General features: G+C 35.3%; 1 protein-coding gene across 1 annotated transcript in view; it reads right to left on the bottom strand.

Moving 5' to 3' along the window:
• The window catches only part of LOC113099711 (insulin receptor-like), a 73,031-nt gene that overhangs the window by 13,243 nt on the left and 46,928 nt on the right, over positions 1-12,860 (bottom strand). Inside the window, exons 3-5 of the mRNA XM_026264642.1 lie at positions 5,485-5,806; positions 1,495-1,634; positions 18-162 (exon numbers count right to left, since the gene is read on the bottom strand). Coding sequence (XP_026120427.1) covers positions 18-162; positions 1,495-1,634; positions 5,485-5,806 — 607 coding nt within the window. The remainder of the gene's footprint in view (positions 1-17; positions 163-1,494; positions 1,635-5,484; positions 5,807-12,860) is intronic.

The following is a 12,860-nucleotide window of genomic DNA, read 5'->3' on the forward strand; positions in this document are numbered from 1 at the left end:
GGCGGCGGATTACTTACTCGTTCTCCAGTGTTTCTCCGCGGATGACGCGCAGCTTGCGGAGGAAGGAGAGCGAGACGAGAGCGTAGGCTCTGCGGATGCTCAGATAGCCGGTGATCTCCTCCAGCTGACCCAGACTCGACTCCAGCTCGGCCGCGATATTGTCTGAGGAACACAAGACTGAAGTGTCTCCATATGCTCCACACATACACACACTGACACTTAGAGACATATTACTGGATGTGCTTTTTATTTAATTCATTTAAAATGTTATATGTTATTAATGTAAATTTGCAAATGAACAATATTTACGATATTGTTTATTTTATCTTTATAAATATAAAGAAAATAGCATTTTTACTTGTATATACATTTATGAAAACTTATATTTACATAATCTATAAACTGAACAATTAATCACAATCAGATGAAAATGTTTTTTAAAAATGTCACGATTCTCATTACACGCATTCTATGTATTTGAGTTCATATTCTGCTGTCTACTCATAATTAATTTCAATTTATTTAATATATATTAAATGTATTAAATGACTTATATCATGTAATATACATGTATGTACTGTTGATTATATATATATATATATATATATATATATATATATATATATATATACACACACACACACACACACACACACATATATATATATATATATATATATATACATATACATACATATAAATACATATATATATATACACACACATATATATATATATATATATATATATATATATATATATATATATATATATATATACAAAAAACACACACAAAAATATTTACATGTATATATTTATATAATTTATTACATATAAATATATTTATCATACAAATACAAAATATGTTTCTTAAATATATAAATGCATACATACATAATAAATATAAACAGTACACACACGTTATGTAAACAAGAAAATGTATTTTGAATGTAATTAATCAAGATGAAACGTTTGACAGGACTAAAAATTTTGTTACAGTATCTATCATTTATAATCTGTAATTAACATTTCAATATATTTCTAATTTGAAATATTTTTTAAGAGATGTTTTAAATATTTTTATGCTACTTAAAAATTATTTTGTGTGTTTAATGGTTGGACACATTTAATATTTATATTTGCATTTGTCTAATTAATCATATTTATTTAAAATGCTATTATGTTATCAATATAAATGCATTTTTTTATGATGTTCAACTAATAATAAAAGTATACATTTCATTTTCTCTTTATAATAAAATGTTGTCATTTATTTAGAAGATATTATAATATGTGCCATTTTGTATTTTATGTAACAAGCAAATCTTACATAAAGGAAAAAAACTTGCACGATAACCATTTTATGCATCTATACAAATAAAAAATGAAAATAATATTACTTAAAAATATTAATTTAAAATAATACTACAACAAAAAAGACAACCTGCACGTAAATACGATCAATGCGCTCGCATTTGAATGCACAATACTCACTTCCTTTGCTGATCTTGATGGTCAGACTGCCGTTGAGCACCGTACAGCCACGCAGAGCTTGAGCGGCGGTGACAGAGTCCACCGTCTTCACCCCCGTACACAGTTTGGGACACCGACCAGTGCATGGTGTGCAGTTCAACCTGAATGAACGACAGTGACGGGTTTGAATCAAGATGCTCAAAGCCAATGACCATTGCTTTACACATGCATTTGCCATGATGTCAGCAGCTGGCAGCACTTTTCAAGATTGCCTCGGGGACAAACATATTGTTCCCTGCGTGCTGAAGTCTCATGTCACCTGCACGGTTGTCAGTGTTGTGTTTGGAGCGAGCCCAAACGCGCTAGAATAGACTTGTGCTGCAATGCAGCAGTGCATCTGAATGGAAAGGGTCAGCGAGGGCACAATCCCACTGAGACTCAACTAAATACCACGAATAGTTATGTTGACTTTGAAGTACGCGACCTCCGCATGCATCCCGTATGAAGACATGACTCTAGAGACGAGGCCTTTTGATGCAAGAATCGGTAATTGCGCTGAAAGACGCTGTGGAAAGATCTAATCGTGAAACGGGAACATAATGAATCCCCGCGGTGCAGAGCGTTTGTATAATTCTGTTGCTTAATTTGATCAAAACAAGAGAGTAACATTGCATAATCGCACTCGAATCTTACTGAAATGTTGCAGGAGTGGGTGGGAGGGGAATACATAGCTATCTTTCTAAATTCATTTAGAGTTTCACCATTTAGACTTCAGCTTGATTTCTTTTCTGATTCCACTAGAAAACAAGTCAAAACTGTAAGGAAAGAAAGTAAATAAACATATTAATCTACACACTGTCTTTTGATTCGTAAGTTGTTAACTGTATGCGTTTGATTCACTCACATTCATAAGAGTCGTTTGTTCGGGAATCTGATTCAGTGGTCGCTCTATGTTTTTGATTGACTACAATGAATCAGCAGTTGAATCACTTGTTCGAATCATATTAAACTGGTTGTGTTGAATGCTTCTCATTAGCTATGTTTACATTCAAAGATTCGTGTGCAAAACTGAATATTGCATAAAAAAAAATTGTGAATGAAGTGTTTCAATTCAACGAGTTAGTCAAGTTATCCCATCTTATAGCGCAAAGTCACGACTTTTTCAATGTGCATGGAGAAAATGTATTCGGTAAATGTGTTTCCATCATAGTTTGTGCACATTTTTTCTTATTGGATAAAATGTTTATCATACTCAAATGTGCATATTTTTTTATGTGCCAGCATTTTTTAATGCGATATTCCAAAATGCATATAAAATTAGGTGGATGGAAACATAGCTATTGACTTAAGATTTAGTTGTACACGATCATTTGCTTTTTCATGTAAGAATCATTATATTGGGAATCAATTACACTGCTTGTGCTGTACGTCACAAATTCACTAAATAATCGGCTCAAAGAGTCATTTGTGTGGGACTTGTATTACATTGGGTCATGCTGTATGTTTTTGGTTCACTAAAAAGGCTCACAAGAGTCATTTGCTTGGGATATGTACCTCACGTATTGCACATTATGTTAATCTAGTTTAGATTCAGTAGTTCAGTTTTGCAGCGCCATCGAGAGTATTTTAGTACAGAGGTTTGTCAGAAGAACGAACCTGCGCAAACTATTAACTGAACCAAGCATCACCCGGTTCTGGTGTTAGTTAAAGAGCAACGGTTAACGTCTCAAACCCTATTCAAGAGTATAAGGTGGGGGGTGTTGGGGGTTTAGAGTTTGACTGAACTCTTTTCAACTGCAACTACAAAAAAAAAAAAAAAAACACTTCAAAGCATCACGCATTTCAGGAATTAATTGAACTGAAAACCCCCAAACAACCCACAGAAATGCTCAGCAGTTCATTCACAAATTAGCGTTTTCTCTCGTAGGTTTTTAAGCTCATAAACCCACTCTTTAACTCCCTTTCCAGTTTTGGAGATCCAAGCCACGCAGATTTGTTTCAAATGCACACCGACGCCGTGAACCCACGGTTTTCATATTTTAGGCCCTCTGAGCACCATTCACGTGCCGCTGAATTTTCGTTCACACTGCTTTGTCTTCTCCTTCGGAAAATAACAGGGATGTAAGGATGGGGTGCCCAGTTACGAAACTGGACTTACTGCCGCATGACCGCCTCTCAGAAAGGCGAAAGGTGGCCGAGGAAACGAGAAAAACAAGCCAATGACGTCACTTCAAAACCAAATTCCTGGAAAACCGAGATCCCATCAAGCTTCCACAACTGCAACGCTCCGACGTGGAGACAAAGGAATCAAAAGGCCAGTGAAACAGCCACCTTTTTAAAGCCCCCCGAGACCCCAGCGGACTCAAACAAAGGCTGCCATTGTTCCCACGAGGTTGTGTTTTACTCCCGTTCGCAGTGTTAATTCTCTGTTTATTTGTGCGTTAATAATTCCCACACATGAAGCTGGATGTGCAAACCAGCATGCGAGCAAGCTTCCGGACATTCCCGGGCAGCCAAACAGACTCGGGCTCAGAAAAAGGGCCACTAGTGTCGCTTTCCGTCACGCAATGTTGTTTTGGTTTGGCTCATTATACTTCCGCTTAGCTTGACAAATTCAGCCCGACTGCAAATGACTCGGTAGGAATAATCAGGGTGGCATTTTATCACGCTCTTAACACTTGACACCGGCCATTATAATCTGCTCATTTTCAATTTACCGTGACTGACGAAAAGACTAAACGATGTTATGATACTTCCAGAAGAGTTTTCTCTTCTCCCCGGTCAAGTTGAGCGTGACAACCGGTTCGTTAATTTTCTAAACGATCAAAACAAATCACAGCGTTAACCAGAAAATGGTACTTCATGCCTGCAGCACACAGTTCACTCTTTAAACAGTCGTTTATAAAGAAGGGGAAAGGGTCTCACGAAACCTGTCAAAAACAGTGTCAAAAGAGAAATTATATTTTTAATAAAGGACATAAAATTGTATTTTAATAATTATATTAAAATAATTTAATAATACTTTTATAACAATTTAACTTTGTTTTTTTTATTTGGGATTAATAATTTATTAATTTTAATAAGTATATATTTGTTTATGTAATACAGAAATGCAAAAAAGTCTTTATTTTCTTTAAGATTATTTTATACACAATTAAACGCCATCTTTCTTAAGTATTTAAAAATATTATTATATATTTAGATATATTTCATTTTAATGTATAATGCTAGAACAATTTAGAGGGAAAATGTGTTTAATTTATTCAAATAATTCAAATTAGCACAAAAAACTAAAACATTGCTTAAACTTTTTCATTTTTCGTTAATATTAGTTTTGTATTGTGAAATTTTCATGACAATTACATGTTCTGTGTCACGATCGCTGGCTAGTCATCGCTATTTTCCCCCTCATTTATACTATCATTTAATACTGTAAAACCTATTTGAATTCAAATATTATTAAAATATAATTAATTTAATATTTTAATTAAATCATTTCATTTAAAATGTTATTGCGGTGACTGAAATTAAAACTTCTAGAAATTAAAAAATAATATAAATAGTAAAAATAACCCTATAAAGTAAAATGTATTATGCAAATAAACTTGAGAGATTATGAAAATGTCAATAAAAAAAAAAAAAAACGAAAATATTCCTTTATTTCTTAAATAAAAATTTATTTCTTTTTCAATTTTTTTCTTGTGATTTCATGGTGAAATGTGGCCTGTGAGCTTTTGAGACTCACTTCCAGTTGTTAGACTGATTTTCATGAACATCCAGTGATACAGTTTATTTTCTATCATGAAAAAACAAAAACAAACTTACCGTCTTGGCCCTTTAATTCAACTTAGTGATTTATCGTCTAACTCATTCTGCCGCTGTTTTTAGTCAACTCATGTTTAACATGGAGCGAAGTCTGATTAGAGTTGACTGGAAAGTGTAATACTGTTTAATGGCAGCAGTCTGGCTGCTGTAGTTGCATTTCTTTAAAAAACTAAATGTGGTACTTACGAGGTTGAGTTCATGGTGGTGTATCCAGAAGGGCATTCTGGGATACAGGCTCCGTTGTGGATGACGTATGCGTGGCAGTCACCGCTCTTGCCTTTGCACTGGTTGTGGAGGTCCTGGCAGAATTTAAAGGACACGCAGCGCCATCCCTTGAAGGTGTAGTAGCCCGGCGGGCAGCGCTCCACACAGGTGTCACCAAACAGGAAGTTACGACAGGCCACGCATTTGGTCGAGTTTCCTGGCACAGAGCAGCCGCCCAGACACTGGTCGTGACAGCACTCCTTATGGGGGGTACAAGCTCCGTGGACACATTCAGAAGGGCAAACTGTGACGGGAAAAAGAGTGAGAAAAGAACTTGTTAGATTCAGTGTCTTTAATGCTGCAAACTACATTTAAAAACAATGTCTTTTGTTTTGTTTTTCATACACTGGTCAATTTTGAGATCTTTATTCATAACATGTTTCAGTCCAGTGGAAGGAAAACATCTAAAATGGCCTTCGTTTTACAGTTTACCTGTGGATTTCGATTCAACTTTTGTGTTTTTTCACAATACAAAAGTTTTTTCTCCACTTCAGCAGCGCTCACATACACCAAGACTTAGAGTTTTATTCTTGTTTATATTCTGAAGGATTTTACTGAGGTTTTTTTTTTCATATAGCATTCAGAACATTTTATTCCTAAAACAAGGTTAAAATGCAAATTTATTTGGCTGTTGAAAGTATTTTCTGATTTATGGAGAGATAAAAAGAGATATCCAAAATCCCCTCTGTAGAAACCTTCGACTCTAATATGTGAACAGAATTAAACAAGAATTTTAAACCCAGCTTTATCCGATGTTCTGGAACATTCTGTAAGAGAACGTTCAGAAACTCTGAGAACTAGAGAATGCTGTGCTTGTATATTTAAACATAACACAAAAACTTATAAAACAAAACAATATTTCCAATTCTTAATGCATTCAATCAACTGGAGAAGCACGAAAAAAGACAATAGGTGTAGAAACACTGTTTTATGAGAAATTGTGAGTAAATGTCACAATTACTGTACACAGAAATGACAAGTAACACATTGAAATAAACGTGACATTTTCAAGTAGAAAGACAGCATTTTCTTGTAAAAAAAAAAAAAACATATATATTTATAACTTTATATATAGTTAAATTATAGCAGGTGCTATGCTGTGCCAAATGTACGAAAAAACTTAATCTGATAAAAAAAAAAAGTGATTAATACATAAAAAGTCTTTACATTTTATTTCACTTTTAATTAATCGTTTATTAAAGACATTTTATATTTGGGTAATAATATTTAACATTGGTAGACAAAATTTGTACATAATTAGCTCATAATATAAATTAAAATATGTTATTTTATTTAACATCAATTTCTAAATATAACCAAGAATCATTATATAGATGCCTAAAAATAGGCAAAATAACTTTTTTTTTTTTTTTACAGTGTGGTGATGTCTATTAGTTTTTTATTTATTTAATTTGATTATTTAATTATTTTATTTAATTTTTTTACCCTGTTCACCTGAGGTGTCAACATTATTTCTTGTTTTTCAGTTGAAACAAACATCGCGAAACATCGCAAAGTCACGCATAAGATGCGCGAAAAGGCGATCCGAGGTCAGCGGCATCGCTCTACTCCCTTCGTCAGGCAGAAAGGAAGTGATTCAGTCGTGTTTGGCCACAGGGCCATCTGGAAGTGAAACTTGTGCATGGCAGGGTGCGAGAATTAATGAATACAGTGGTCTGTAAGTCATCTTCCTCGTCTCGCACTCGCTGCCTGATAGACCACAACAAAGACGCTCCGGGACAAATGTGTTCCAGAAACACGTAAAGAACAGCACCCTACACATACATTAGTATACATGACGCAATCAAAGATGTCAAAATAAATAGGTTATTAATAAAAATTATGTTAATACACTTTTGTTTTATTTCAAGTAGCAACTACACAGTACAAAGGAGCACACATGTACTCATATAAAGATCCATCTAAGCATGTTAACGCGCAGCATGTCAATGCAACCAAGCATTAAATTCAGCCCGAGCAGAAATGCCGCCTCCTGAGACTATTTCATAGATGTCGGACGCGGCCGGCCTTCCAGGTTACAGTGGAGAAGCAAATCTGTTGGACTTCATTAGTGCCATAAAACCCTCCATCATGTGACACCGGGCCGCCCCATTAGAGCAAAACAACATGGACCCTTCTGCCTGACAGCGACGGGGCGGACCATTCCACTGCCTGACAGAAAAAAAAAGGGCAAATGGGGCCGATAGGTGATGGCGAGTATGAGGATAGAAGATCCTGAATGCATTCACAACAGACAAGAATCAGAAAAATGCAATCCTAAAATTTTGCAACAGGTATCAATTTTAAAGCATTTTAGCACTTCTAAACAAGCATATATTTGAACACAGTCTGCCTCAGTTGCAAAGGCCAACCACGTTTATACATGCCACAATGTTTCCAATCCCAATCCACTCAAAACTCCAGTCCAGGTTTCGGCAGCAGCCTCAGATCCGCCCTCACCCTTAACCAATGTTTTTGCTGTCCGTGGAAGGCAGCCATTCAACGGCCTCTTCCAACAGAGAGAGATATCCGCCCAGCATTAACCCCCGACGCGCCGGCAGACAGGCGGCAGACGGATGCAGCGGTAACGACACGAGGACAGGCAGGAGCGAGCATGCAGACGGGCGCAGCCTCCACTCTCGCAGCATTCCTTACATACGCCAGCGATTGCAGGACGGTGTAACCCTGCACAAAACACCCCACCCCTCCACGACGCCTCCGAGGCGTCTCCCCAAGGATGATCCCTGTGTAAACACACACATCTTCTCTCTGCGGCCTTTGTAGTCCCTCCTGCTCTCATTCAGAAGCACTGTGAGGGTTTTGATGTCTGATTTCTAGTCCTTTTATGGATTTCAAAATTAAAAAATATTACACTATTAACGTATTTATTCCATTTAGCATTATAATTAAATTCTGCAACCAGAACCTTGTCCTTCCTGAAAATATTTGTCAGTAAACTTGATGTCAACAAACTTGGGATGTGTATGAATAATCGATTACTATACCTTGTCTGATTAATTTTATCTATTAATTTTTTATTATTATTTTTTAATGTCAAACTCTTAAAGCAGGCACTACGCTGGGAGAAATTAGTATGTTGCTAGAGATATAAAATTTGAATCTGATCACAAAAAATAAATAAAATAAGGATGCATCAAAAAGGAGATTATACTATTAGTAAATAAAAATTATTATTAAATGTATAAATTAATAGATGTTACATCAAGTTTGATGTTCTGTGTATTACTAGGTATCATTATGTAGTTGCCTATAAATAATTTAAATAAATAAAATATTATACAATTATAGCAGGTGCTATGCTGTGCCAAATGTGAATATTACCAGTTATTTTGGTAGTGATATAAAATTTGAATCTGATATAATAAAAAAAAAAATAGAAAAAAAATAATAAAAAGGTAATTTTTTTAGTATATTTTAATGTAAAATAATACTTTTAATTAAAAGTTTATTAAAGATATTGTATATTTGGACAATATTTAACATTAGTAAAGAAAATTATACATACTTAACATAACAACAAACTAATATATGATATTCAATACATACAAATATAAAACATTAATTTCTTAGTATTACTAGGTAGGAATTGTGTATAGCTGCCTATAAATTAAAATGCAAATAAATAAATAAAATACTTAACTTAGAATAGCAGGTGTTATGCTGTGAATATCCACAATAATTTTAGTAAAGATACAATTTCAATCACATAAAAAAAAATGATGAATAAATAAGTGGTTTTAATACAATATATAATTATATTATAAAATAAAGTATACTAAAATAAATAATCTAAAAAATTATTATATTACTGATAACAATATGCAATATTTGTAGAAAAAAAAATACATATTTAAGAATTATATGTTTTATAATTATTAATATAAATTAATTGCTTGGCTAATAACAAATAAACAGGGGAAAAAAAGACTATTTGGTCAAAAACCCCTTGAAAGGCATTGCAAATACAAACATATCAAGAACCAAAAGGTTGAAAAACATCAAGACATAATTGTTTTTGCCATATCGCAGAGCCCTAGTGACATGTGAGCGCGACACGGCCCATAAACACGCTTCCCTATATTCACTCTGAGGTCAAGGGTCAGCAGCATTCACAGAAAACTCATGCGGATTCCCCATAAAAACATGCTAATGCATTCACACGTGCGCACTGGAGCGCTTGGATGGCGTTTTACTATATTTGGCGGCGCTCGCATGTCTCAAGCCTCAAAAGATTTACTGTAAACGCTACTGATCATTTGTTCAGAGGCGTGCGGCTTACGAGAGCCGAGGCAGAGCGAGGAAGGCGGGGGAGGGGAGGCTGGAAATGTAAACAAAACAAACCCGTAAATAGGGGAGGGAAGAAAGCCTCCAGGCGCTCGCTTAGGAGAAAAGGAAAGAAAGCACTGGAACGCGGCCGAAGACTAGTTTATGCAACCTTGCCCTGGAAAACACACAGAAATGTGACAAACACACAGGCCGGGTGACCCGTCATTCAAGGTTCATCGGTCCAAGAACTCGACAAACAAAAACAAGCTTCAGAAGTGTCACCCAGGCCGCTGATATCACCAGATTACGCAAGGCAGGTGAACAGGAAGTGCAAAGGTTATGCGCTATCAGGCCGCCGTAAATTCCAAGGAGTTTAACGGTTGCTAATTTCAAAGGGAAGAATCAGCCTCTGAGAGGACAATTAAAATTATTTGTTTAATCGGTCAGATGATGTCGTTTTGTGTTTTAAGGGTGCAAGTGTGCACACTTTATCTCAGGAGTGAGCCGTGGACCTGCTTGGACAAGTCTGTAATGAAAACACGTCCCACAACACCTGACCGGTAAACACACGAGCACGGGCAGAACGTCCGTCACTTAGCCAATAATCAAATGCCATAACTTTGTTCTCTTGGAACAAAAAGATTCACATTGATTATTATTGTTCTTTTGGAATCTTGAGTGGTTTGTGTTTATTTTGAGATCTCCACGTTGGGTGCGTAAAAGTACTGTAAAACAATTCAGGACGAGCAATTTTCACGAATTGTCTTCAAAAATTGGTACTTTTAAGGTAAAAACTAAAATGTTGGTAAGTTTTTTTTTTAAGTGGAGGTTACGATAAGAAATTAACAACTGAAGCAAATGTAGCTAAGATAGAACCAATAAGTTATTTTACAACATTATTTTTCATAAAAAAATAAAAAAATAAAATAGCAAATATGGAGGTTACGATGAGATATTAACAATGAAAGTAAATGGGACCAAAATATAGCTTGTATATTTGTATTTTAAACATGGTATGGTAAAAAAAAAAAATAAAAAAAAAAAATAAGAACCACTCTTGTACATAGCAGGTATTTAGTTGGCCCAAATTAATATTCACAATCATTATGCTAAAATTTGAAAATGCAATTAAAAAAAAAAGTAAACAAGGAGGTCTCTGTGGCAATTGTTTTATTTTATGAATGTAGTATAAAAAAAAAATTCATATTATTTTTGGTCAATAATGTTTCATATTAGTTTAATAACAAATTAAATTAAATTAAATATAAATATAAATAAGTATATATTTTTTATCAATTACACCATAAAGTCCAAAACAACTATACAAATTAAGATTTAAACAGTATTATTACAATTTTTTTTACAGTAAATAAATTTAAGTGCCTTAAAAAATATATTAATCTTCACGTTTGTCATTTCCTCAAAAATTACATCCCGCATATAATGCACAAGGAAGTGTTTTGAGATCCATTTCTTGAAATTACAGTTGGGGTTTTCCCTCCATATTTGGTATAAACAAACATTAACCGATTTTAAATATCTAACTATCTTTCACACACAAACTGCTGAACAATTACCAACGTAGACTCTAACACACTAACCAAACACACATGACCGTTTCAAAATGGACTCATTTTTCAAGAGAAGTTGATACGAATGAGAAGATTAGCATCTCTACACACCCAAAGTTACACCATTTGATTAGGCCAATTAAAAGAAAACATCAGCATTGGCACCTGCTATACACATTCAAGGGTCATTCTCGGTCCTAAGCTTCCAGTCAATGACACAAATGTGATTATGGCACCGTTGGAAGGGGCCAAACAGACCATCAAGGCCATGCAGGATGTTCTGTGGCCGAGACAGTGATTCAATTAGAGGTTCCTGCAGAAGAACAGTGAGTCACCTGTTATCTAGATGGTTCCTCCGTGAGGGCATCTGTCTGGAAGGACTTACTCACAGCAGCTGCTCTTCCAGTGACTCACAGTGTCTCTCTGTCTCTGCTTGCCCTTCTATTTGTGTCTCTTTCAGGTAGTTTGCATATTGTGCCCACAAGCTGTAGCCAAACTATTGACAGTAAAGTCATATTTTATCCAAGTTTGCAGTCTAAACAAAGAGTGATAAGATCAAATGTTTGTGCATCACGGGGCTGCACGCAATAACTTCCAACGATGCCAATGCTTCATGAAGATATGACTGTCACGAGCCGATTCTTTTCAGTGAATCCAATACGAACAGTGGAGTCAGAGTTAGAGCGGTGCGTTTTCGAGTCGCTAAAAAAAGAATCAGTTCATAAGAGTCATTTGGATGTGAATCAGACTTTACTGGTTGTGCTGAATGTGTTTGATTATCTAAATGGAAATGTTCATTAGTTTGTGAACCTTCATGAATCATTCGAAAAGTCCCACAAACGAACAAGTTACTGTTCAAATCCCTCAATTTGTTTACAATATGACTAACTCTTCATTGTTCTAATAAAACTATTAGGCTACACATGAAACGCAATGGTGATGGCAAAAACGAACATCCATCAGGACTAATGGTTATTTCCTCCCTCAATTGATAAAAACTGGTTTCCAGCTTCTCCTTTAGGTCCAGAATGGGGCAGGCCAGACTGGACACTCGGATGACAGACACAACCGGCCAGTGAATATCATCGGGGGGAAGGGGAAATGATTACAATTCAACCTGGAAAGAAACGTGAGCGTTACAACAGCTGGAAAAAAAAAGCAAGCGAAATGTGAAATCCAAGAAACGTACAGTCCATCCATTGCTGTTGGTTGCCAACCTTTTGTTAAAGAAACCAATGCACTTGCTAGAAATAGCTTAGCCTCTTAACCCACCATCATAATGCTGTAGGAATTGGGCTTTGGTGGAAAATATATATATATTAGCTTAATCCATGTAACTAGATCTCCTCAGTTTAAAAGAGCTAGTCATGAGCAGGGCATATTTATCAGCCTCAAAGCAAACTGAATAGGCCATTATCTTCTCGAGTGAACAAACGAAGA

The sequence above is a fragment of the Carassius auratus genome, unplaced genomic scaffold (genome assembly GCF_003368295.1).
Source record: "Carassius auratus strain Wakin unplaced genomic scaffold, ASM336829v1 scaf_tig00217023, whole genome shotgun sequence".
In the NCBI taxonomy this organism is placed as follows: domain Eukaryota; kingdom Metazoa; phylum Chordata; class Actinopteri; order Cypriniformes; family Cyprinidae; genus Carassius; species Carassius auratus.